This window comes from Hordeum vulgare, unplaced genomic scaffold (assembly GCF_904849725.1).
Source record: "Hordeum vulgare subsp. vulgare unplaced genomic scaffold, MorexV3_pseudomolecules_assembly, whole genome shotgun sequence".
Taxonomy (NCBI): domain Eukaryota; kingdom Viridiplantae; phylum Streptophyta; class Magnoliopsida; order Poales; family Poaceae; genus Hordeum; species Hordeum vulgare.
Genome location: NW_025422566.1, coordinates 18894 through 46123, shown reverse-complemented (window position 1 = coordinate 46123; position 27230 = coordinate 18894). Strand labels below are relative to the sequence as shown.

The following is a 27230-nucleotide window of genomic DNA, read 5'->3' as shown; positions in this document are numbered from 1 at the left end:
TTCAACCCACTTTAGTAGAGGGGCGTACTATTTCTTTACACCCATTAGTGTGTAAGGGTTTCAATGCAGACTTTGATGGAGATCAAATGGCTGTTCATCTACCTTTATCCTTGGAAGCTCAGGCGGAAGCCCGTTTACTTATGTTTTCTCATATGAATCTCTTATCTCCTGCTATTGGGGATCCTATTTGCGTACCAACCCAAGACATGCTTATCGGGCTTTATGTATTAACAATTGGAAAGCGTCGAGGTATTTGTGCAAATAGATATAATAGTTTCAGAAACTATCCAAATTTAAAAGTCAATTACAATAATAATAATTCTAAGTATAGGAAAGATAAAGAACCCCATTTTTCTAGTTCTTATGATGCACTGGGAGCTTATAGACAAAAACTAATCAGTTTAGATAGTCCCTTGTGGCTACGATGGAACCTGGATCAACGCGTCATTGGGTCAAGAGAAGTTCCGATTGAAATTCAATATGAATCTTTGGGGACTTATCATGAGATTTATGCTCACTATCTAATAATGGGAAATAGAAAAAAAGAAATTCGTTCGATATACATTCGAACCACTCTTGGTCATATTTCTTTTTATAGAGAAATAGAGGAAGCCGTACAAGGATTTAGTCAGGCCTATTCATACACTACCTAAACAAGAAAGTTAGATTCGGCGATGCCCCTCCCCTTTGCTTTCGGGGGGCATTCCGATTTCCCTAGTATCATCATTATTTGCCACGCGAATCCAGATTGAGATTGAGGCAATTAAGTTAATTAAATTTTCGAATCACTGACTCAGGCCCATTGTCGAATCCTACTCAGCAATTGTCGAATCCTACTCAGCCGAAAAGGGGGTACTTATGTATGGCGGAACGGGCCAATCTGGTCTTTCATAATAAAGAGATAGACGGAACTGGTATGAAACGACTTATTAGCAGATTAATAGATCATTTTGGAATGGGATATACATCCCATATACTGGATCAACTAAAGACTCTGGGCTTCTATCAAGCCACTACTACATCGATTTCGTTAGGAATCGAGGATCTTTTAACAATACCCTCTAAGGGATGGTTAGTCCAAGACGCGGAACAACAGAGTTTTCTTTTGGAGAAACACTATTATTATGGGGCTGTACACGCGGTAGAAAAATTACGCCAATCTGTTGAGATATGGTATGCGACAAGTGAATATTTGAAACAAGAAATGAATTCAAATTTTCGGATAACGGATCCTTCTAATCCAGTCTATCTAATGTCTTTTTCAGGAGCCAGAGGAAATGCATCTCAAGTACACCAATTAGTAGGTATGAGAGGATTAATGTCGGACCCTCAAGGACAAATGATTGATTTACCTATTCAAAGCAATTTACGCGAGGGACTTTCTTTGACAGAATATATAATTTCCTGCTATGGAGCCCGCAAAGGGGTTGTAGATACTGCTGTACGAACAGCAGATGCTGGATATCTTACACGTAGACTTGTTGAAGTAGTTCAACATATTATTGTGCGTAGAAGAGATTGTGGTACTATCCGAGGTATTTCTGTAAGTCCTCAAAATGGGATGACGGAAAAACTTTTTGTCCAAACACTAATTGGTCGTGTATTAGCAGACGATATATATATCGGTTCACGATGCATTGCCGCGCGAAATCAAGATATTGGAATTGGATTAGTCAATCGATTCATAACTGCCTTTCGAGCACAACCATTTCGAGCACAACCAATATATATTAGAACCCCCTTTACTTGCCGAAGCACTTCTTGGATCTGTCAATTATGCTATGGCCGGAGTCCTACTCATAGTGATCTGGTGGAATTGGGAGAAGCCGTAGGTATTATTGCGGGTCAATCAATTGGGGAGCCAGGGACTCAACTAACATTAAGAACTTTTCATACTGGCGGAGTATTCACAGGGGGTACTGCCGACCTTGTACGATCCCCTTCGAATGGAAAAATCCAATTCAATGAGAATTTGGTTCACCCCACACGTACCCGTCATGGACAGCCTGCTTTTCTATGTTATATAGACTTGCATGTAACTATTCAGAGTCAAGATATTCTATATAGTGTGAATATTCCCTCAAAAAGCTTGATTCTAGTGCAAAATGATCAATATGTAAAATCTGAACAAGTAATTGCGGAGATTCGTGCCGGAACGTCCACTTTACATTTTAAAGAAAGGGTACAAAAGCATATTTATTCTGAATCAGACGGCGAAATGCACTGGAGTACTGATGTTTACCATGCGCCCGAATATCAATATGGTAATCTTCGTCGATTACCAAAAACAAGCCATTTATGGATATTATCCGTAAGTATGTGCAGATCCAGTATAGCGTCTTTTTCACTCCACAAGGATCAAGATCAAATGAATACTTATGGTAAAAAAGATAGGGAAATTCTTGATTATTCAACGTCGGATCGAATCATGTCCAATGGCCATTGGAATTTGATCTATCCTTCTATTTTTCAAGATAATTCAGATTTGTTGGCGAAAAAGCGAAGAAATAGGTTCGTCATTCCATTACAATATCATCAAGAACAAGAGAAAGAACTAATATCCTGTTTTGGGATTTCGATTGAAATCCCCTTTATGGGTGTTTTACGTAGAAATACTATTTTTGCTTATTTTGACGATCCCCGATACAGAAAAGATAAAAAGGGTTCAGGAATTGTTAAATTTAGATATAGGACCCTAGAAGAAGAATATAGGACTCGAGCGGAAGACTCAGAAGAGGAATATGAGACCCTAGAACACGAATACAGGACCCGAGAGGACGAATATGAAACCCTAGAAGAATCTAAATATGGAATCCTAGAAGACGAATACGAATATGAAACCCTAGAAAACGAATATGGGAGCCCAGAAAACAAATATGGGAACCCAGAGAACGAATATAGGACTTTAGAGAAAGACTCAGAAGAGGAATATGGGAACCCAGAGAGCAAATATAGGACCCAAGAGGACGAATATGGAACTTTAGAAGAAGACTCAGAAGACGAATATGGCAGCCCCGGGGAAAGCGGCGAGGAAAAATATGGTACTTTAGAGGAAGACTCAGAAGAAGACTCAGAGGACGAATACGAGAGCCCAGAGGAAGATTCCATCTTAAAAAAAGAGGGTTTGATTGAGCATCGAGGAACAAAAGAATTTAGTCTAAAATACCAAAAAGAAGTAGATCGGTTTTTTTTCATTCTTCAAGAACTTCATATCTTGCCGAGATCTTCATCCCTAAAGATACTTGACAATAGTATTATTGGAGTGGATACACAACTCACAAAAAATACAAGAAGTGGACTAGGCGGACTGGTCCGAGTGAAGAGAAAAAAAAGCCATACGGAACTCAAAATATTTTCCGGAGATATTCATTTTCCTGAAGAGGCAGATAAGATATTAGGTGGGTGTTTGATACCGCCAGAAAGACAAAAAAAAGATTCTAAGGAATCAAAAAAAAAGAAAAATTGGGTCTATGTTCAACGGAAAAAAATTCTCAAGAGCAAGGAAAAGTATTTTGTTTCCGTTCGCCCTACAGTGGCATATGAAATGGACGAAGGAAGAAATTTAGCAACACTTTTCCCGCAGGATCTCTTGCAAGAAGAAAATAATCTCCAAATTCGACTTGTCAATTTTATTTATCATGAAAATAGCAAGTTAACTCAAAGAATTTATCACACAAATAGTCAATTTGTTAGAACTTGCTTAGTAGTGAATTGGGAACAAGAAGAAAAAGAAAAGGCTGGTGCTTCCCTTGTTGAGGTAAGAGCAAATGATCTTATTCGCGATTTCCTAAGAATTGAGTTAGTCAAGTCCACTATTTCGTATACACGAAAAAGGTATGATAGGACAAGTGGAGGACCGACTCCCCATAATAGGTTAGATCGCGCCAATAGCAATTCTTTTTATTCCAAGGCGAAGATTGAATCACTTAGCCAACATCAAGAAGCTATTGGCACTTTGTTGAATCGAAATAAAGAATACCAATCTTTGATGATTTTGTCGGCATCCAACTGTTCTCGAATTGGTTTATTCAAGAATTCAAAACATCCCAATGCGATAAAAGAATGGAATCCTAGAATTCCTATTCTAGAAATTTTTGGGCCCTTAGGGGCTATTGTAGCTAGTATATCGCATTTTTCTTCATCTTACTATTTACTAACGCATAATAAAATCCTGCTAAAAAAATATTTGTTCGTTGACAATTTGAAACAAACCTTCCAAGTACTTCAAGAACTTAAATACTCTTTAATAGATGAAAATAAAAGGATTTCCAATTTCGATAGTAACATAATGTTGGATCCATTCCTTTTGAATTGTCACTTTGTCCATCATGATTCTTGGGAAGAGACATTGGCAATAATTCACCTTGGACAATTTATTTGTGAAAATGTATGTCTATTTAAATCGCACATAAAAAAATCTGGTCAAATTTTCAGTGTAAATATGGATTCCTTTGTTATAAGAGCAGCTAAACCTTATTTGGCCACTACAGGAGCAACTGTTAATGGTCATTATGGAGAAATCCTTTACAAGGGAGATAGGTTAGTTACGTTTATATATGAAAAATCGAGATCTAGTGACATAACGCAAGGTCTTCCAAAAGTGGAACAAATCTTTGAAGCGCGTTCAATTGATTCATTATCCCCCAATCTCGAAAGGAGAATTGAGGATTGGAATGAGCGTATACCAAGAATTCTTGGGGTCCCTTGGGGATTCTTGATTGGAGCTGAGCTAACCATAGCCCAAAGTCGTATTTCTTTGGTTAATAAAATCCAAAAGGTTTATCGATCCCAAGGGGTACAGATCCATAATAGACATATAGAGATTATTATACGCCAAGTAACATCAAAAGTGCGGGTTTCCGAAGATGGAATGTCTAATGTTTTTTCGCCTGGGGAATTAATCGGACTATTGCGAGCGGAACGAGCAGGGCGAGCTTTGGATGAATCGATCTATTATCGGGCAATCTTATTGGGAATAACAAGGGCTTCCCTGAATACCCAAAGTTTCATATCTGAAGCAAGTTTTCAAGAAACTGCTCGAGTTTTAGCAAAAGCTGCCCTACGAGGTCGCATTGATTGGTTGAAAGGCTTGAAAGAAAACGTAGTTCTGGGGGGGATTATACCTGTTGGTACCGGATTCCAAAAATTTGTGCATCGTTCCCCACAAGACAAGAACCTTTATTTCGAAATAAAAAAAAAAAATCTATTCGCGTCGGAAATGAGAGATTTTTTGTTTCTCCATACAGAATTAGTTTCTTCAGATTCTGACGTAACAAACAATTTTTATGAGACATAAAAACCCCCATTTAACATTTAACCCTAAGGATACATAAAACATATTTTTTACTTTACTAGACTTTTGAACTTAGAACACTAACAGGTTAAATTTTAGATTTTTAAGATTTTTATTTTAATAAGTAAAACAAGTCAGTTAATTCATTAAATTAAGGTTTTGTTTATACCATGTATCAATGTATCAATGGCCAACTCTTAGTACAAGGTTCTCTCAGAACAATTATTATTTTATTTATTTCAAGCTATTTCGGATCTTTCTTAATCTTCAAAAAGAAATAAATTCCGTAATGGAATGTTAGGATGAAAAAAAAAGGAAGTGTGGAAAAAATGACAAGAAGATATTGGAACATTAATTTGAAAGAGATGATAGAAGCAGGAGTTCATTTTGGTCATGGTATTAAGAAATGGAATCCTAAAATGGCCCCTTACATTTCGGCAAAGCGTAAAGGTACTCATATTATAAATCTCGCTAGAACGGCCCGTTTTTTATCAGAAGCTTGTGATTTAGTTTTTGATGCAGCAAGTCAGGGAAAAAGTTTCTTAATTGTTGGTACCAAAAAAAGAGCAACAGATTTAGTAGCATCAGCTGCAATAAGGGCTCGTTGTCATTATGTTAATAAAAAGTGGTTCAGTGGTATGTTAACGAATTGGTCGATTACGAAAACTAGACTTTCTCAATTTAGAGACTTAAGAGCGGAAGAAAAAATGGGAAAATTCCACCATCTCCCAAAAAGAGATGTGGCAATCTTGAAGAGAAAATTATCTACCTTACAAAGGTATCTCGGCGGGATCAAATATATGACGAGATTGCCAGACATTGTGATCGTCCTTGATCAGCAAAAAGAGTATATAGCTCTTCGGGAATGTGCCATTTTGGGAATTCCTACTATTTCTTTAGTCGATACAAATTGTGACCCGGATCTCGCGAATATATCGATTCCAGCCAACGATGACACTATGACTTCAATTCGATTGATTCTTAACAAATTAGTATTTTCAATTTGTGAGGGCCGTTCTCTCTATATAAGAAATCGTTGATTAAGAATATATAGTGAATTCTTGGACAACTGCGTAGATTTATGGAATGACTTACTATATCTTTTTTTGCATAGAATTTGTTTTGCATAGAAAAAAGAAGGGGAATATTGATATATATTAGAGGGTATTGATATATATTATGATCTGATGTGCTTTCTTGGTATCCTAAATATCAAATTAATAGTTCAAGTTGCTGAGTTGAGAAAGAGATGGTTGAATCAAAAGAATTCCTTTTTTGAAGTTCAATTTTTATCAGAGGACAATATGAATATTATACCTTGTTCCATTAAAACACTCAAGGGGTTATACGATATATCGGGTGTAGAAGTAGGCCAACACTTCTATTGGCAAATAGGAGGTTTTCAAATTCATGCCCAGGTACTCATCACTTCTTGGGTCGTAATTACTATCTTGCTAGGTTCAGTTGTCATAGCTGTTCGGAATCCACAAACCATCCCGACCGACGGGCAGAATTTTTTTGAATATGTCCTTGAGTTTATTCGAGACTTGAGCAAAACTCAGATTGGAGAAGAATATGGTCCCTGGGTTCCCTTTATTGGAACTATGTTCCTTTTTATTTTTGTTTCAAATTGGTCGGGTGCTCTTTTACCTTGGAAAATTATAGAGTTACCCCATGGGGAATTAGCAGCGCCCACGAATGATATAAATACTACTGTTGCTTTAGCTTTACTCACGTCAGCGGCATATTTTTATGCTGGTCTTAGCAAAAAAGGATTGAGCTATTTCGAGAAATATATTAAACCAACCCCAATCCTTTTACCAATTAACATCCTAGAAGATTTCACAAAACCATTATCGCTTAGCTTTCGACTTTTCGGGAATATATTGGCGGATGAATTAGTCGTTGTTGTTCTTGTTTCTTTAGTCCCCTTAGTAATCCCTATACCGGTCATGTTTCTTGGATTATTTACAAGCGGTATTCAAGCTCTTATTTTTGCAACATTAGCCGCAGCCTATATAGGTGAATCCATGGAGGGTCATCATTGAATTGACTAGTTTTGGAATATAGTATTTTTTTTTTCAGCTTAGCTCAATTCATGCATGGTTCCAGATAATCTGCTTGGTTGCAATAGTTAGAAATGCGTATGAATATATAGCCTAGAGTTGTAGGAGAGAGAATAGAATAGACTATATTATGGAATTTTCAAAGTATATATGCATTAAGGAGGGTGGAGTCAGGCTAGATCTATACTATAATAAATATCCTTAATATCTATAAGTGGAGTCCTCTTTTATGCGGGTTTCCACTTTAAGCAATGATTTTAGAATCCGATTCAATAGAAAATGAGAAAATATGCAAACAAAATAGAAGAAACAAATGTATATAGGATATTGATATTATATTATATATTCCTAGGTTAGATTCATTATCTAATCCGATATATGGATATAGAATTCCCTTCTATGTAGTTCGGACAATTCACATTTCAATTTGATTTCAATTTGTACTTTTTAGTTACTTTACTTCTCCCCAATAGAGCTTAGAAGTAAGAATTTTTTGGTTGATTGTATCCTTAACCATTTCTTTTTTTTTGACACGAGGAACTACTCACCATGAATCCACTAATTGCTGCTGCTTCTGTTATTGCTGCTGGATTGGCCGTAGGGCTTGCTTCTATTGGACCTGGAGTTGGTCAAGGTACTGCTGCAGGACAAGCTGTAGAAGGTATTGCGAGACAGCCAGAAGCAGAAGGTAAAATACGAGGTACTTTATTGCTTAGTCTAGCTTTTATGGAAGCTTTAACAATTTATGGACTAGTTGTGGCACTAGCGCTTTTATTTGCGAACCCTTTTGTTTAATCCTAAAAAAAAAAGTTCTTTCGATTTCGATTAGATACTTTTTTCTTTTTTTAGTAAATTGGTATTTGCTTCCGCAATTCCAATTATATCAATACTTTATTTAATTTACTCCTATTTATTACTCCTGGAATTATCTATTTATCGGGACAGATAATACCGCATTCTAGGAAGGGCTGAGTTGAGTATGATTAATTTAGAAGATATGCTCGCCTTCTTATTTCCCGTCCTTAGTTTAGGAAAGTGGAAAGTTTTTTCCTTTTATTTTAGGAATTTTGGGAACGGAACATTTCAACAAAGGAAGCCTTTCACCGGTCAAACAAGACCTAAGACTTAATCTAAAAGAAATTACTAGATTGAATCTATTTGCATTAAAAAAACCGATCAAAAAAGGGCGAGCGAAGTAAGTGATCGAAAAACTTTGTTCTTTGTTCGTCCTATCTATAAGAGGAGAGCATATGAAAAATGTAACCCATTCTTTCGTTTTTTTAGCTCACTGGCCATCCGCTGGCAGTTTCGGGCTTAATACCGATATTTTAGCAACAAATCTAATAAATCTAACTGTAGTGGTTGGTGTTTTGATTTTTTTTGGAAAGGGAGTGTGTGCGAGTTGTCTATTTCAAGAATAGATTGGATCTATCCGGCTGCACTTTAGAATATTTTTTAGTATTTTTCGGATAAATAAGAAAAGGGTGCACGATCTCGACGAATTACTTCTGAATAAATTCAGAAATCATATGGAAGAACCATAGCATTTCGCGACTCATTGGTAAATCAATTTTGATTCTCTATAAACCAAGAATGTGAGACCATTAACACGGTTAAAGCTAAACTGCTTGAAGTCCAGGCAAAAAGAGGTACTCTTTCTACAACTATATTAGTATTAGTACCGAATTTAAACGGGAAATAGCTAATGTAAAATTTATCTGATATAGAACACTCATATCGATAAAATGGTTTGAACTATTTACTAGAAAAAAAAAGAAGAGGGCACCCTGCCCTTTTTTAACCAATGCCGAATCGACGACCTATGTATAAAAAAGAGAAATTTTTTGGATTTGAAGAAAAAAAAAAAAGAATTCTATTAATTTTCATTTTCCATTTATTTAGTTAGTTTTTCTTAATGAAATTGAAATTATTAACTAAAGGGCAAATATAAATAAAGAAACAACTTTGCTGACCATGATATATTTTTATCTAGGCGGAAGAGTCCTCTTAATATTTATCTAGTCTTATATAGGTTTCGGTATATTGAAATATAAACATAAAAAATAAGATAGAGGATAGGCTCATTACTTATACTTAAAAAAAGATATGGAAATTGCTATAGCAAAAAAAGAAAAAAAGGAGCGTGAGAGCCAAATGAATCGAAAGATTCATGTTTGGTTCGGGAAGAGATCATAAAAGTTGTAAACTTACAAAATAATCTACTTTCATTAAAAGATTTATTAGATAATCGAAAACAGAGGATCTTGAGTACTATTCGAAATTCAGAAGAATTGCGTAGAGGGACCATTGAGCAACTCGAAAAAGCTCGGATTCGATTACAGAAAGTCGAACTAGAAGCGGATGAGTATCGAATGAATGGATACTCTGAGATAGAACGAGAAAAAGCAAATTTGATTAATGCTACTTCTATTAGTTTGGAACAATTAGAAAAGTCTAAAAACGAAACCCTTTATTTTGAAAAACAAAGGGCAATGAATCAGGTCCGACAGCGGGTTTTCCAACAGGCCGTACAAGGAGCTCTAGGAACTCTGAATAGTTGTTTGAATACCGAGTTACATTTCCGTACGATTCGTGCTAATATTGGCATTCTCGGGTCCCTGGAATGGAAGAGATAATTAAATTAATTAGGCCTTGAACTTCTACTTTCGTTTAGAATTTAGGCATTATTTTTCCCCTTGCTTTCGAAAAAAGAGTCAAGAAACACTAATGGCAACCCTTCGAGTCGACGAAATTCATAAAATTCTCCGCGAACGTATTGAACAATATAATAGGAAAGTAGGGATTGAGAATATAGGTCGCGTAGTTCAAGTGGGGGATGGGATTGCTCGTATTATAGGTCTTGGTGAAATAATGTCGGGTGAATTAGTCCAATTTGCAGAAGGTACTAGGGGTATTGCTCTGAATTTGGAATCCAAAAATGTTGGGATTGTATTAATGGGCGATGGGTTGATGATACAAGAGGGCAGTTTTGTAAAAGCAACAGGAAGAATTGCTCAGATACCCGTGAGTGAGGCTTACTTGGGTCGTGTTGTAAATGCTCTGGCTAAACCTATTGATGGGAAAGGCGAAATTATAGCTTCCGAATCTCGCTTAATTGAATCTCCTGCTCCAAGTATAATTTCCAGGCGTTCCGTATACGAACCTCTTCAAACAGGGCTTATTGCTATCGATTCGATGATTCCTATAGGGCGCGGTCAGCGAGAGTTAATTATTGGGGACAGACAGACTGGCAAAACAGCAGTAGCTACAGATACAATTCTCAATCAAAAAGGGCAAGGTGTAATATGTGTTTATGTAGCTATCGGTCAAAGAGCATCCTCCGTAGCTCAAGTAGTAACTACTTTCCATGAGGAGGGGGCCATGGAATACACTATTGTAGTAGCTGAAATGGCGGATTCACCTGCTACATTACAATACCTCGCTCCTTATACGGGAGCAGCCCTGGCTGAGTATTTTATGTACCGCGAACGGCATACTTTAATAATTTATGATGATCTCTCCAAACAGGCACAAGCTTATCGCCAAATGTCCCTTCTATTAAGAAGACCTCCCGGCCGTGAGGCTTATCCAGGGGATGTTTTTTATTTGCATTCACGCCTTTTAGAAAGAGCCGCTAAATTAAATTCTCTTTTAGGCGAAGGAAGTATGACCGCTTTACCAATAGTTGAGACTCAATCTGGAGACGTTTCCGCCTATATTCCTACTAATGTAATCTCCATTACAGATGGACAAATATTCTTATCGGCGGATCTATTCAATGCCGGAATTCGACCCGCTATTAATGTGGGTATTTCTGTTTCCAGAGTAGGATCCGCGGCTCAAATTAAAGCCATGAAACAAGTAGCTGGCAAATCAAAATTGGAACTAGCTCAATTCGCAGAGTTACAAGCCTTTGCACAATTCGCCTCTGCTCTCGATAAAACAAGTCAGAATCAATTGGCAAGGGGTCGACGATTAAGGGAATTGCTTAAACAATCCCAGGCAAATCCTCTCCCAGTGGAAGAGCAGATAGCTACTATTTATACCGGAACAAGAGGATATCTTGATTCGTTAGAAATCGAACAGGTAAATAAATTTCTGGATGAGTTACGTAAACACCTAAAAGATACTAAACCTCAATTCCAAGAAATTATATCTTCTAGCAAGACATTCACCGAGCAAGCGGAAATCCTTTTGAAGGAAGCTATTCAGGAACAGCTGGAACGGTTTTCCCTTCAGTAACAAATAAATTTGGCATATCTACTCTTGTTATTTTGCATGTCTACTCTTGTTATTTGAATCATGCAAAAAAGTTTTCTTTGTTTTTAGTTTAGTATAGTTATTTAAAGAATAGATAGAAATAAGATTGCGTCCAATAGGATTTGAACCTATACCAAAGGTTTAGAAGACCTCTGTCCTATCCATTAGACAATGGACGCTTTTCTTTCGTATTTTATTCTTTCTTTTATTCTTTCTTTTATTTGTTGTCTTCTTCCGAGAAAAAACTGTTAGACCAAAACTCTTTTAGGAAATCAAAAAATCCAGATACAAATGGATGATGTATATATCATGCATATATCATTAAAGAAGGAGTATGGGGCCGGTAGTGGGAATCGAACCCGCAACCCCAAGGTTATGAGACTTATGAGCTACCAAACTGCTCTATACTCTTAAACTAAAGAGGGGTAACTAGTGGATAAAAGAGGGTTCGATACGTCCCTCTACCATATCTATACAAATAGAATAGTCCATTTATACAGAATGGTAAAGAGGGCTCCTCTATGATTATCAATTCCAGAAATCCATACAAATACGAAAGGGTATTTTATCCTTACCAACTGGATCTTGTTGCACCCGGTAATAAACATTCATAAACCATTTCTCGAAGTACGTGTCCGGATAGCCCAAAATGTCGATAGTTAGCTCTAGGTCTTCCGGTCAAAAAACAACGTCGATGAAGGCGTGTAGGTGCACTATTACGCGGTAGGGATTGCAATTTTTCTCGCATTTTCGTTTTTTCACTCAAACTCAAGGGAGAAACTTTGCTTCTTATCTTTTTTTTTAAAGATTGACGAATCAAATGATATTTCTGTTCTAATTTCTGCCGCTTCTTCTCCCTCTGAATCAAACTCTTTTTTGCCATAATGTGCCGTTGCTATTATTATCAAGTATACGGTTCTAATCCTAGATGGAAAAATAAATAGAAAAAGAAATTTAAGAAGGCGGATCCTCCCTCTCTATCAAGAGTAATGAACTAGGTGCTGATACAGTACAAAAAAACAAACTAAATTAACCAAACTTGCCTGATGTTGAGGCAATCAAGAAAGCTGCATAAGTGAATATATAACCCACGGAAAAGTGAGCTAATCCAACCAATCTTGCTTGCACAATGGAAAGAGCCACAGGCTTATCTCTCCAGCGAATTAAATTAGCTAAAGGTGTGCGTTCATGAGCCCATGCTAAAGTCTCAATTAATTCCTGCCAATACCCCCGCCAAGAAATTAAGAACATAAATCCAGTAGCCCAAACAAGATGTCCAAATAAGAACATCCAAGCCCATACCGATAAACTATTCATCCCAAAAGGATTATATCCATTGATAAGTTGTGAAGAGTTTAACCATAGGTAATCTCTTAACCATCCCATCAAATAAGTGGAGGATTCATTAAATTGTGAAACGTTGCCCTGCCATAATGTGATATGTTTCCAATGCCAATAAAAAGTAACCCACCCAATGGTATTTAACATCCAGAAAACTGCCAAATAAAATGCGTCCCAAGCAGAAATATCACAAGTACCGCCGCGCCCTGGGCCGTCACAAGGAAAACTATACCCAAAATCCTTTTTATCCGGCATTAATTTGGAACCGCGTGCGTCTAAAGCGCCCTTTACTAAAATCAATGTAGTTGTATGCAAACCTAGAGCAATAGCATGATGAACCAAGAAATCCCCAGGTCCTATTGTTAAGAAAAGCGAATTACTATTCTCATTAACAGCATTCAACCATCCGGGCAACCATAGGCTTCGACCCGCATTGAAAGCGGGGCCATTCGTTGAAGATAAGAGTATATCGAACCCATATGTCGTCTTGCCATGAGCAGATTGTATCCATTGGGCAAATATAGGTTCGATCAAGATTTGCTTTTCTGGAGTACCAAAAGCAAGCATGACGTCGTTATGAACATAAAGGCCCAAGGTATGGAATCCTAGAAAGAGGCTAGCCCAACTTAAATGAGATATGATAGCTTCTTTATGGTCTAACATTCTTGCCAATACATTATCCTCATTCTGTTCCGGATTGTAATCCCTAATGAAAAAAATAGCTCCATGAGCAAAAGCCCCTGTCATGATGAACCCCGCAATATATTGGTGATGAGTATATAAAGCAGCTTGAGTAGTAAAGTCTTGTGCTATGAATGCATAAGGAGGTAAAGAGTACATATGTTGAGCTACTAAGGAAGTAATAACCCCTAAAGAAGCTAGAGCAAGACCTAACTGAAAATGAATCGAATTGTTGATTGTGTCATAAAGGCCCTTATGCCCACGCCCTAATCGACCCCCCGGAGGAGTATGCGCTTCTAAAAGATCTTTAATACTGTGCCCAATTCCGAAGTTAGTTCGATACATGTGACCGGCAATGAGAAAAATAAATGCAATAGCTAAATGATGGTGAGCCATATCAGTCAGCCACAAACTTTGTGTTTGTGGATGGAATCCCCCAAGAAGAGTTAGAATGGCAGTTCCCGCTCCTTGAGCGGTACCAAATAAATGATTACTCGAATCAGGGTTTTGGGCATAAAGATTCCACTGACCCGTCAAAAGGGGTCCCAACCCCTGGGGATAGGGTAATACATCTAAGAAATTATTCCATCGAACGTACTCCCCCCTGGATGCGGGAATAGCAACATGAACTAAATGTCCTGTCCAAGCCAAAGAACTTACCCCGAAAAGTCCTGACAAATGATGATTGAGACGAGATTCCGCGTTTTTGAACCACGAAAGGCTTGGTTTCCATTTGGGTTGTAGATGTAACCAACTCGCTATTAAGGACAGCGTAGAAAGAAATAATAGAAAAAGAGCTCCAGTATAAAGATCTTCATTGGTGCGTAATCCTATTGTATACCACCACTGATAAACCCCAGAATAAGCAATATTCACTGGACCAGCAGCACCTCCTCGAGTAAAGGCTTCCACAGCGGGTTGACCAAAATGAGGATCCCAAATCGCATGAGCAATAGGTCTTACGTGTAAAGGATCCTGTATCCATGATTCAAAATTTCCTTGCCAAGCTACATGAAACAGATTTCCGGACGTCCATAGAAAGATTATTGCTAATTGCCCAAAGTGAGAAGCAAAAATGTTCTGATAAAGACGTTCTTCAGTAATATCATCATGACTTTCGAAATCATGTGCGGTAGCAATACCAAACCAAATACGACGAGTAGTGGGGTCCTGAGCTAAGCCTTGGCTAAACCTGGGAAATCTTAATTCCATAATGCCTTTCAAATCCTCCTAGCCACTATCCTACTGCAATAATTCTCGCTAAGAAGAATGCCCATGTCGTGGCAATTCCACCCAGAAGGTAATGGGTTACTCCTACAGCACGTCCTTGTATAATGCTCAAGGCTCTAGGCTGAGTAGCAGGAGCAACTTTTAATTTGTTATGAGCCCAAACGATAGATTCAATGAGTTCTTGCCAATAACCACGGCCGCTGAATAAAAACATTAAACTGAAGGCCCAGACAAAATGAGCACCTAAGAAAAAAAGACCATATGCAGATAATGAAGAACCATAAGACTGAATGACTTGCGATGCCTGTGCCCACAAGAAATCTCGAAGCCACCCATTAATCGTAATGGAACTCTGTGCAAAGTTTCCCCCTGTAATATGAGTTACCACCCCTTGATCACTTATGGTACCCCAAACATCCGACTGCATTTTCCAACTGAAATGGAAAATGACTACCGAAATTGCATTGTACATCCAGAATAAACCTAAGAAAACATGATCCCAAGCAGATACTTGACATGTTCCCCCTCGGCCAGGCCCATCGCAAGGAAAGCGAAAACCTAGATTTGCTTTATCGGGTATCAAACGGGAACTCCGAGCAAATAAAACACCTTTCAAAAGTATTAATACAGTCACATGTATGGTAAATGCATGAATGTGATGGACTAAAAAATCTGCGGTTCCTAATGGAATCGGTAACAAAGCCACTTTGCCACCTACTGCTACTAACTCGCCGCCTCCCCACGTTAAGCTAGTACTTGTTGTTGCACCAGGAGCTGTTACGCCAGGCGCAGTAGCATGGATATTTTGTACCCATTGAGCAAAGATAGGTTGTAATTGTATGGCGGTATCCGAAAACATATCTTGTGGACGGCCTAAAGCACTCATGGTATCATTATGAATGTACAAGCCAAAACTGTGAAAACCTAGAAATATACATACCCAGTTAAGGTGGGATATGATTGCATCGCGGTGTCTAAGGACGCGATCTAATAGATCGTTGTATCGAGTAGTTGGATCATAGTCTCTTACCATAAAAATTGCTGCATGTGCAGCAGCACCGACTATTAGAAATCCGCCAATCCACATGTGGTGTGTGAACAAGGAAAGTTGTGTACCATAGTCAGTAGCTAGGTATGGATAGGGAGGCATAGAATACATATGATGAGCTACAACAATGGTTGTAGAGCCTAGCATAGCTAGGTTAAGAGATAATTGAGCATGCCATGACGTTGTTAAGATTTCATAAAGACCCTTATGGCCTTGTCCTGTAAATGGGCCCTTGTGAGCCTCCAAAATATCTTTAAGTCCATGGCCAATACCCCAGTTGGTCCTATACATATGACCTGCGATTAGGAAAAGAATAGCAATAGCTAAATGATGGTGTGCAATATCGGTCAGCCAGAGACCACCGGTTACTGGATCTAGTCCTCCACGAAAAGTCAGAAATTCTGCGTATTTGGACCAATTTAAAGTGAAAAAAGGGGTTGCTCCTTCGGCAAAACTAGGATAAAGTTGAGCCAAAAGGTCCCGATTCAAGATAAATTCATGAGGAAGTGGTATCTCTTTAGGATCCACCCCAGCGTCAAGAAATTGGTTAATTGGTAAAGATACATGAATTTGGTGTCCCGCCCAAGAAAGAGACCCAAGTCCTAATAATCCCGCTAAGTGGTGATTCAACATGGATTCTACATCTTGGAACCAGGCCAATTTGGGAGCGGCTTTGTGATAATGGAACCAACCAGCAAAAAGCATTAACGCTGCAAAAACCAATGCACCAATTGCAGTACAATAGAGTTGTAATTCACTAGTTATTCCAGATGCTCGCCAAAGCTGAAAAAAACCAGAGGTTATTTGGATTCCTCGGAAACCCCCACCTACATCACCATTCAATATTTCTTGCCCTACTATAGGCCAAACTACCTGAGCACTGGGTCCAATGTGAGTAGGATCACTTAGCCATGCTTCATAATTGGAAAAACGGGCACCATGAAAGTACATGCCACTCAACCAAAGAAAGATAATGGAAAGTTGCCCGAAATGAGCACTAAAAACTTTTCTAGAAATCTCCTCCAAATCACCAGTATGACTATCGAAATCGTGAGCATCAGCATGTAGGTTCCAGATCCAAGTGGTAGTATCAGGGCCCTTAGCTAGTGTTCTTGAGAAATGGCCGGGTCTCGCCCATTCCTCAAAAGATGTTTTTACAGGATCCCTATCCACAACAATTTTTACTTCTGGTTCCGGCGAACGAATAATCATTAACTCCTCCTCTTTCCGGACAAGACATACAAAGAGACCCGCCAACTGTCTTTTTTTTTAGTGAATCTTTGAAAGATAGATTTTGAAAGATAGATTTTGAAAGATAGATATTGTGATTAGTTCTTTTCTTTACTATACTACCACCCTTCTTTTTTTTTAGTTATTCACTGGAGCAATTATATATTAAAGTCAATCCGAGGCAAGTGTTCGGATCTATTATGACATAAAGGTTAGGTGCCTAACGGACATTGTTTATCTTGAAAAAACAAATATTTCTCGGCGTAAGAAAAAATCTTTTTTATTTTAAATTTAAGAAACTAGTGTATTTTTTTTTAGGGCATAAGCTCCTATCTATATCTACTTTCCTTGAGCATAATATAGGGTTTTTTATTTTTTATTTGATTCTAAATTCCAAGATAACTCATTAGAATTATTAATAAGATGGTTCTAATATATTAGCAATATTTAGATTGGCCCCCTTTTTTTTATTCACTTTATTACTTCTATTCTAGACCCTATCCCTATGGTTTATTCTTATGAAATATCTTATAAAATAGAAGGTATAAGAAATGGATATAATGAAATTCTTGATTCGATCTTACGACCTAATTTATTTGATTAATGGATCAACAACCAAACCATCCATTTTAGGAAAAAAAAGGAGCATGGTCTTATTCAAATTCAAAGCGCTTCGTAATCTTCAACCAGTTTTGTGCTTCAATATAATTTCCCGGAGTAAGCGCTATAGCTTGTTTCCAATATTCAGCAGCTTGATCAAACCAAGCTTCCGCAATTTCCGAATCACCCTCTAGAATGGCCTGTTCTCCTCGGTCGGAATAGGCAGTTCCTTCCCTTAGAACCGTACTTGAGAGTTTCCTACCTCATACGGCTCAGAAATTGCTATCTTAATTTCCCCTATCTTAACTGAATTCGATTTATCAAAAATCGATCCAATTTGTTCTTGTGTTAAGCAGAAGAAATTAATTACCTAAGTTTCAAACCCTAATTTTTCTCAATAATTAGTTTGATCTTTTTTCCCACCTTCAGAAGAATGAAGCATAGATAGATATAGAGCCTTCGTTCAAATTTTCTGAAAGGTAACTATCCCGGTTTCATATATGAAATCTCTATAGAATCCTTGAAAAAGACTTTTTTCCATAAGAAAGAAAAAAGAACTTACTATCTTTGGGATCTGATACTACACCGCTGCTTAATCCCTTAGTGGATCGGCTCTATTACATAAGCGGATTCCTAAATTTTGCCCCATATCATGGGATAAGTAAGCAGTTTTTTTTAGTTGTATCGACCCAGTCGCTCACTAATTGATCTTTACGGTGCTTTCTCTATCAATTTGAGAAACTTTATCCATAGAGTAGTAGTATAGGCCATACTTTCTTCGTTTTTTGATTCTCGTGAAGTGTCCTTCCTTCCTACAGCTGATAGGGAAAAATCGTTGTTTTTACGATCCCTATGTAGAAAGCCCTTTTTTCCAGTATTTACTAGAAAATTTGATCCTCTCTTTTTTTGTCTTTCTATAGTGGAGATAGTCGCACGTAATGACAGATCACGGCCATATTATTAAAAGCTTGCGGTAAGAAGGGGTTTCGTTCTAGTGCCCGGAAATAATATTCCAAAGCCTTTGTATGCTCTCCATTGCTTGTGTGTATAAGGCCTATGTTATAGAGTATATAACTTCGATCATAGGGATCGATTTCTAGTCGCGTAGCTTCATAATAATTTTGCAAAGCTTCCGCATAATTTCCTTCGGATTGAGCCAACATCCGTTACGGTCGTTCATTCTATTCAAAAAATCTCCGTTCCAAAACCGTACATGAGGTTTTCATCTCATACGGCTCCTCCCTTCTGTACATAATAGTACTAAGCGAAATAATCTTAATCTATAGAATCAAAATAGAATTAGTCCCGTCTCATTATGAACCGAAAGGGGCTGGTATTTTTCCAAGAAATCTCTAGCCAACCTTCCCACAAGAGGTTTTTCTTAACACCAATGAATTCTATTAATGCTAGAGGAAAACGATAGCTCCAATAATTTCTTTGTTCTCAACGCCTCCTATTTAGAGGAATTAGCTACTTCAACGATCTTTGATGGTTATAGGGGTATCCAAAGTACAAACCTGATGGTTGTTTGTTATCCCAACCATTCTTCCCAGCCCTGATACCGATCAGGAAAGGGGTAATTTCTACCAAAGTTTTTCTCTTGTTGATTCCTATTTCTAGGTGTAGTGCTTTTCTCCCCTATGCTGCCTACGGATACTAATAGAGTGGCCTGTAATCCATACCATACCATATCCTGTAGGTGTAACCTTTCGCTCAATACTCAAATCTACAATTGAAGTATCTGAAGCCGCATCAATCGAGGATACACGACGGAAGGAATTGTTAGTTCGCCTCACCTTCCCGAAGCGTGGGTTTGCTTGCTTTACAAATTTGGTTCTCTCTATGCCAACCCCTTTTCTTTTTCCTAAGACTGAGGTATAGGTAGGTCTAAAAAAAAGCAAAAAAAAAAAGAGTCAAATCGCACCATCTCTATAATAAGTAAATGCCTTTTTTTCTCCTGAGGTTGTCGGAATTATTCGCAATAAAATATTGGCTATAATTGAGAAGGTCTTATCAATGAAATTTCCATTTACACGGGATCTAGGCATAATTCCCAAGCCATTCTATATAGAATTGTTTTCATTCCTTCACAAAATAACATAAAAACAAACACATTCGATTCTTATAATTATAAATAGATTGATCCATATGCTCTAAATCCATATGTTTTAAATGGATAAGAGAGATATGGATTTTCCGCTCAGCTCAAATTGTATCCTTTTCCTTCTGCTTGGACACGAAGAGATATGCAATATTTGACTAAGACTGGATTTCATTCCACTTTCCTATTTCTGAACAACAACTTATGTCATCAACTATTTCGTGTTTTCAAAGTTATTAATTGTCTCATACTCTATTTTTGATTTCAATGGTGTAGCGTATCTTATGCAAACGGAATTCTAAGGTTTCTTTATTTTATTATGCAATAAGAAGAATTCTTGCATTCTCTTTTTCTTTAGTTGCGGGAAAACCTAAATTAAAACTTTTATTTTATAGCGAGCGCAATTTCTAGTAAAAAATCCTGTATCCTTCCACCTAGATCAAAAGGAATTTTTCCAATAGAACTAGGGAACCCCCGAGCGGTTGCGGTTGTACCTGTACTGCAGGAATAAGAAAACTCGCTATTCACTCAGTTTATTTTCCATAATAAGTTATGTAGGAAAGATGGCCGAGCGGTTCAAGGCGTAGCATTGGAACTGCTATGTAGACTTTTGTTTACCGAGGGTTCGAATCCCTCTCTTTCCGTTTTTCTTAATTCATCAACGTTAAGGATCACAATGTATCAAATCAAATAGCAATTTATTCCAGTAATAATATCTTATATTATCTTATTTTTATTTAATAGAAATTAAAAATTCTCTATAGCAAATTACTGTGGTATGTAAACATAGAGGAAAAAAGCAAAAAGGATCCTAATCCTAGGGTTAATCAATTTTAGCTAGTTGATGGGAAAATACGAATTAATGGTAATGGTCTTAGGGCTATTTAGTTCGGGGAAAGGGGAAGGGGAAGAAAATTCTATGAACCTTTCCTTTTTTCATTAAGTTCAAGTCTGACGAGAGTAATATTCTACAACTAACAACTCATTTATTTTGAGACCGACCCACTTCCTATCTAGGATTTTATTTACTAGTCCTTTATATTCCAATGTGTCAATCGTCAAATGGCTTGGCAATTTCCCCGGGTCCGATGAAGCAATATAATTTTGAACCAGACCTTTTGATCTTTGGTTATCTTTCGTAGTAATAATATCTCGGGGTTTGCAACGAAAACTTGGTATATTGACTATACGGCCATTAACTAAAATATGTCTATGGTTGACTAATTGGCGGGCCCCAGGAATGGTTGAAGCCATACCCAATCGAAAAAGGATATTATCCAAACGCATTTCAAGTAATTGTAGTAAAACCTGGCCTGTTGACCTTTTTGCTTTTCCAGCGATATGTACATATCTAAGTAATTGTCGTTCTGTCAGACCATAATGAAAACGCAATTTCTGTTTTTCTTGAAGACGAATACGATATTGCTCCTTTTTCCCAGAATTGAATTTTTTTTTAAGATTACTTCCGGATTTAGGTGTTTTTCTAGTGAGTCCTGGTAAAGCTCCCAAACGGCGTATTTTTTTTAAACGAGGTCCTCGATAACGGGACATGAAGACTCCTTTTTTTTATTGAAATTTCATTTTACACAATTAATTTCATTGTATTTACATTACAGAATACATCGAAATTAAAACTGAATTAAACTACAGGATAAACAGAGTAAAATCAACTAAAGTACCACAAAAAATGGAATTTCATCAAAATCTGTATTTTTTGTATTTTTTGTATATATATTATTTATTTTATTGTTTTGTATCTAGCAAAATAGTAAGGTAAAAAACATAAAAGATCCTGGATTCTCCATTTAATTCGGAAAAAAAGAGATTCTTGTTCGTAGAACATCGATAGAGAAAAAAAAAGCCGACTATCGGATTTGAACCGATGACCCTCGCATTACAAATGCGATGCTCTAACCTCTGAGCTAAGTGGGCTTACATAACGGAAATAGTGTAACAAATAGAAATAGGTATAGTATAGGAAATCCGTAAAATCTCAGATATTAGTTATTACTCTTAGCTATTAACTAGTTCTAAATTTGAAGTTCTACTTATAAAAAAATACTAAATAAAAAAATACTAAAACTTCTTAAAGATAAAGTTAGCTTGATATGCTTAACTATAGGATATTTAAAAAGAAAATTATAGACTTTATGGGTATTTTCATTCGATCATTATAGACTTTATTATTTGTTAATAATTTGAGGATTAATATTTCACTAAGGGGAACATAAAGTCAGAGTAAATAAAATTGATAATTCTGATTAGAAAAAAAGAATAAATATCCAGCGTTATAGTATAATTTCGAATACTATAAAAAAGTAAGACGGGAGGTGGGGGAGATAAAAAGTTTTGGATATATTGATTCGGATTGAATTGCAAATACATCAAGGATAGAATCAATGTAATTCAGAATTGCAATAAGCAAGCGGGGTCTCTCAAATAGAGTCGAACTGAACTGCTAGACTACGTTGAGTGATGAACTCAATGATTCAAAAAAAAAACTAAGAGATGGATGAAATTACACAAGGAATCCTGGTCTCAAAGAAGAGGGAAGTGGGGATATGGCGAAATCGGTAGACGCTACGGACTTGATTGTATTGAGCCTTGGTATGGAAACCTGCTAAGTGGTAACTTCCAAATTCAGAGAAACCCTGGAATTAAAAAAGGGCAATCCTGAGCCAAATCCGTGTTTTGAGAAGGGATTCTCGAACTAGAATACAAAGGAAAAGGATAGGTGCAGAGACTCAATGGAAGCTGTTCTAACGAATCGAGTTAATTACGTTGTGTTGTTAGTGGAATTCCTTCTAATTCTAAATTAGAGAAAGAGGGGTTTTATACTTTATACATTTAATAAACACGTATAGATACTGACATAGCAAACGATTAATCACAGAACTCATATTATAATATAGGTTCTTTATCTTTTTTAAAATTTCAAAATAAAATTCGAAATGATTATGAAATAAAAAACTCATATCATAATTTTATTTTGAATTATTGTGAATCCACTCCATTCGAATATTGAATAATCAAATTCTTCAATTCAAATTCAAAGTTTTGAGAACTTTTAAAAAGAAAGTGGATTAATCGGACGAGGACAAAGAGAGAGTCCCATTCTACATGTCAATACTGACAACAATGAAATTTCTAGTAAAAGGAAAATCCGTCGACTTTTTAAGTTGTGAGGGTTCAAGTCCCTCTATCCCCAAATCCTCTTTTTTTTTCTTTTTATCAATGGGTTTAAGATTCATTAGCTTTCTCATTCTACTCTTTCACAAAGGAAAGGAATGCGAAGAGAACTCAATGGATCTTATCCTATTCATTGAATAGATTTCTTTTTTATTAGAGTATCGGCAAGAAATCTTGGTTATTCACTCTATTTTTAAGTATTATTTAAGTAAACCATGCACAATGCATAGGGCTACCCCCCCCCTTTCAAATTTTGAATTTGAAATACTTTAATTGATTTTTTAGTCCTTTTAATTGACATAGATACAAATACTCTACTAGGATGATGCACAAGAAAAGGTCAGGATAGCTCAGTTGGTAGAGCAGAGGACTGAAAATCCTCGTGTCACCAGTTCAAATCTGGTTCCTGGCAGAGAAAAAAAAAGATCCACCGAATAGGTATTGATCCAAATACCTCGAGATGGATTGTGATACATATTTATTAATAATATATAATATAGATAGAGTATGATTTATTCATCTAAGTGGATAAATCTATAATATAAATATAGAGGCACTTCTTTTTAGAGAAGTTTTAAAATATACCCTTTCTTTATGATAAGGAAGGGGGTGAGATTAGGTTCCCCTTTATTTTTTTGCGTTTCTTTATTTTGTATTCCACTATTCCGACGAATATTTTTTTAGTCTTGCTTATCTTTATCTTATCTTATTTTCCTAGTTGTGCTAAGTCATGTGCGCGATACAAAGTTCCTGGTAGAGAACTTCTTTGAGTCATCCTATTTTTCTGTTCATATGAAGGAAATTAATATGTGATTTTCAAAATAGGGGAATCCAAATGAAACCCTTTTTTGGCTCAGTCTATCTGGAATGCTTTTGTATAATAGGAATTAATTATAAATAGGTATTCCGTTTCATCTAGGAAAAGAACCTAAAAATATTCCTTGACTTGAATAAAATCTGGAGTTGTGTTGTATAAGTGAGCACGAATTTCTTATCATTCAATGAGCATCTTGTATTTCATAAAAATTGGGGGTTATATAGTCCTTACGTAAGGGCCAGCCTATCCAACTTTCAGGCATTAGGATACGTTTAAGGCGCGGATGATTATCATAAGAGATTCCCACCATATCATAAGATTCGCGTTCTTGAAAATCGGCACTTCTCCAAATCCAGAAGACAGACGGAATTCTAGGATTATCCTTTTGGGCAAAGACTTTTATGCAGACTTCTTCTGGATTATCTATACCGTATTGTATTCTTGTAAGATGATACACGCTAGCTAAAGATCCACCGGGTGCTACATCATAAGCACATTGGGAGCGTAAATAATTATAACCATATACATATAAAATGACAGCAATGGAATCCCAATCCCCTGCTTTTATTTGTAAAGTCTCTATTCCTCGGTGATCAAAGCCCAAAGATCTATGAACCACCTCATGTTTGACTAGCCAATTAGATAACCAACCCTGCTGCATTGTCTTCATCTCTCCCTCTTTGTATAAATATTTCCCATTTCGGATGCAAGTTTGAAAGATTGCTCTGCTTTTTCTTTTTCTACACAAAAGAGCCCCCCCCTCCTAATTCACTAATTTGTAGGAAGGTACTGGACTTTTGGATTTTAAAAAAGTTTCAGAAGATATATCTAATGTCGATGGTGATTGATAGAGCAATTCTTGCTCATAAGTTCCTGTATGAGTACTGCGCCTAACATAAAGCTTGTGACTGGTAGTAAAACATCTTTTTTTATTTTGAGATAGAGTTCGATCCTCAACTATTTCTCGCGATATCTTCTTACGAAGTTTTGTTAGGGCATCTATAACTGCCTCCGGTTTAGGAGGGCAGCCCGGCAAGTAGACATCCACAGGAATTAACTTATCAACTCCCCGAACAGTACTATAGGAATCCGTACTGAACATTCCCCCTGTAATAGTACAGGCTCCCATAGCAATGACGTATTTTGGTTCAGGCATTTGCTCGTATAATCTCACTAAAGACGGAGCCATTTTCATTGTTACCGTACCGGCTGTTAAAATTAGGTCTGCTTGCCTAGGACTTGATCTTGGTACCAATCCATAACGATCAAAATCGAATCGTGAACCTATTAATGAAGCAAATTCAATGAAACAACAACTGGTACCGTATAGAAGGGGCCATAAACTGGAGAGTCTTGACCAATTCGAAAGATCATTTAGTGTAGTTGAAATAACAGAATTGGAACTTGTTTGGTCAAGTAAGGGAAACTCAATCAAATTCATAACTGTCTCAATAGAATCTTTTCCTTCTTTTTTTTTGTCTAAATATTCAGTTAAGACCATTCCAAGGCTCCTTTTCGCCATGCATAAACTAAACCGACAACTAAGATAAGCACGAAAATCAAAGCTTCGATAAAAACGGATACACCCAATACGTCGAAACTCATTGCCCAAGGGTATAGAAAGACGGTTTCCACATCAAAAACAACAAAAACGAGCGCAAACATATAATAGCGTATTCGGAATTGTACCCAAGCCCCTCCCATGGGTTCTATACCCGATTCATAACTAGAAAGCTTCTCTGGTCCTTCACTAACCGGGGCTAAAAGCCCTGAAATCGAAAATGCCAAAATAGGAATAAGGCTTGCTATTATTAGAAATGTCCAAAAAATATCATATTCGTGAAGCAGAAACATAATGTACTCCCATTAATGTGGAATAGGCGGAACTTAAATTAGTCAATTCAATTCAGCATTGTCAATTTATCCAGAACTTCTCTCTTTTCCTCGGTGAAACAAGAATCTTTTTTGTTCAAACAAAAGCGCTTAGTTTAGCCTTTGTTTCCTCTGTGCTGCATCTTCTTTAAAGATTCATCCAATGGAATCCCAACTCCCTTTCTTTTGGATTTCCATTCTATTTAGATATGGTGTATGTAGATCTAATTCTTATATAAAGAAAACTTTATCGTTTCACTTTGTCTCGCTTTCTCTAGAATCTCTATAAAAAAAGAATAGCTCTATCCTTTATTTACTATTTAATAATAATAAGAGACTATTAAATAAAAATGAGAATACTACTAATTAGAATAATTAGAACCTAATTAAGATAGTAGGACTAATCTATGCAGTATAATGAGAAGTAATACTATAAAAATAAAAATAAAGAACTCTATTTCAGAACTATGAGACAGAATATTCTGTTTTCTTATTTACTCTTTACTTTATTTTTTCTATTTTTCGTTTTTCTTTTCCTGTCTGTATGATTTTGATTTTCGATGAATGAGCCTTTGGTAATGCTTTTATCTCTATTCTATGTCGCAGGCGCCTATCCAGTCTATAAACAAATACTAATGCGAAAATGAAAACTATACTAAACTAAAGAAAACATAGGATAGAGATCCTAAAATAGAAAAAAGGGCATATTAGGGCTATACGGATTCGAACCGTAGACCTTCTCGGTAAAACAGATCAAACGGATTATTATCGAAATGATTTGAACTGTTTCAAAGACCCAACATGCATTTTTTTGCATTGGGCTCTTTCATAAACTGATTTAAAGATCAGTTAGTCCACCATAGTTTTTCTTTACGGAAAGATAATGAGATGGCTCCCTGTGCTCTGATTGATTTTTTGTATTATGATCTATCTAGGAGCAATACCAAAGTGTTTCAAAGGAGGATTACCTTGACTTAGGTCTGCCTCTGGTCTAAATTAAATCAACCTAAGTGAAATGGAGTCTCTATCGTTCCACTGCAAGAGTTAACTATGAGACTTCATACACCTTAAAGTTCATAGAACGAAAAGAAGTTTTTTGGAGGCCCTTATCCTCATTACGCCTAGCATTTAGTGGGCTGGATATTTACCTTATCAACTAGCAAATCCATAAGGGTTCTATTTGATTAGGCACCTGAATTGGCACCTGAATCGGACTGAACCGACTGTTTGTCAGGCTACTGTTCTCCTATTCTCTCGAATCTATGAAGTAAGACATTGATTTTGCAATAAGATCGATTATGTTCATTGCATAATAAGCTCCTTTGAAAAGCATTGGCGCACGTGTAAACGAGTTGCTCTACCGAACTGAGCTATAGCCCTTATCAGAGATATCTTAACATATAGAGAATTTCTTGTCAAGATGAATATTTTCTAATGCCAGAGGATATCCCTTTGATCTGTATCTGTTTAGTATTTAGTTTAGTATTTAGTATATAACAGAC

At 36.7% G+C, this 27230-nt stretch overlaps 4 protein-coding genes and 4 non-coding genes across 8 annotated transcripts; 4 read left to right on the top strand and 4 right to left on the bottom strand.

Moving 5' to 3' along the window:
* Nucleotides 1–840: 840 nt before the first annotated feature.
* LOC123420210 (DNA-directed RNA polymerase subunit beta'') lies at nucleotides 841–5994 on the top strand. Its single transcript, XM_045107294.1, has one exon. The coding sequence runs from the start codon at nucleotides 863–865 to the stop codon at nucleotides 5294–5296; it is 4434 nt and encodes a 1477-aa protein (XP_044963229.1). The 5' UTR covers nucleotides 841–862; the 3' UTR covers nucleotides 5297–5994.
* A 107-nt stretch (nucleotides 5995–6101) lies between these two features.
* Nucleotides 6102–13128, top strand: LOC123420214 (ATP synthase subunit alpha, chloroplastic). The gene has a single exon (XM_045107298.1). It carries the CDS (start codon nucleotides 10087–10089, stop codon nucleotides 11599–11601), a length of 1515 nt encoding a protein of 504 aa, XP_044963233.1. The 5' UTR covers nucleotides 6102–10086; the 3' UTR covers nucleotides 11602–13128.
* Nucleotides 11727–11798, bottom strand: TRNAR-UCU. Its single transcript has one exon. It is a non-coding gene; the product is annotated as a tRNA-Arg (tRNA).
* Nucleotides 11804–17343, bottom strand: LOC123420212 (photosystem I P700 chlorophyll a apoprotein A1). The gene has a single exon (XM_045107296.1). The coding sequence runs from the start codon at nucleotides 17129–17131 to the stop codon at nucleotides 14879–14881; it is 2253 nt and encodes a 750-aa protein (XP_044963231.1). The 5' UTR covers nucleotides 17132–17343; the 3' UTR covers nucleotides 11804–14878.
* Nucleotides 17344–17432: 89 nt separating this feature from the next.
* Nucleotides 17433–27123, bottom strand: LOC123420219 (photosystem I assembly protein Ycf3). Its single transcript, XM_045107303.1, has 3 exons — nucleotides 19674–27123; nucleotides 18687–18914; nucleotides 17433–17963 (listed from the first exon to the last, which is right to left on the bottom strand). Exons 1-3 carry the CDS (start codon nucleotides 19795–19797, stop codon nucleotides 17803–17805), a joined length of 513 nt encoding a protein of 170 aa, XP_044963238.1. The 5' UTR covers nucleotides 19798–27123; the 3' UTR covers nucleotides 17433–17802.
* TRNAS-GGA lies at nucleotides 20408–20494 on the top strand. Its single transcript has one exon. It is a non-coding gene; the product is annotated as a tRNA-Ser (tRNA).
* TRNAT-UGU lies at nucleotides 21710–21782 on the bottom strand. The gene has a single exon. It is a non-coding gene; the product is annotated as a tRNA-Thr (tRNA).
* TRNAF-GAA lies at nucleotides 23379–23451 on the top strand. The gene has a single exon. It is a non-coding gene; the product is annotated as a tRNA-Phe (tRNA).
* Nucleotides 27124–27230: the final 107 nt, after the last annotated feature.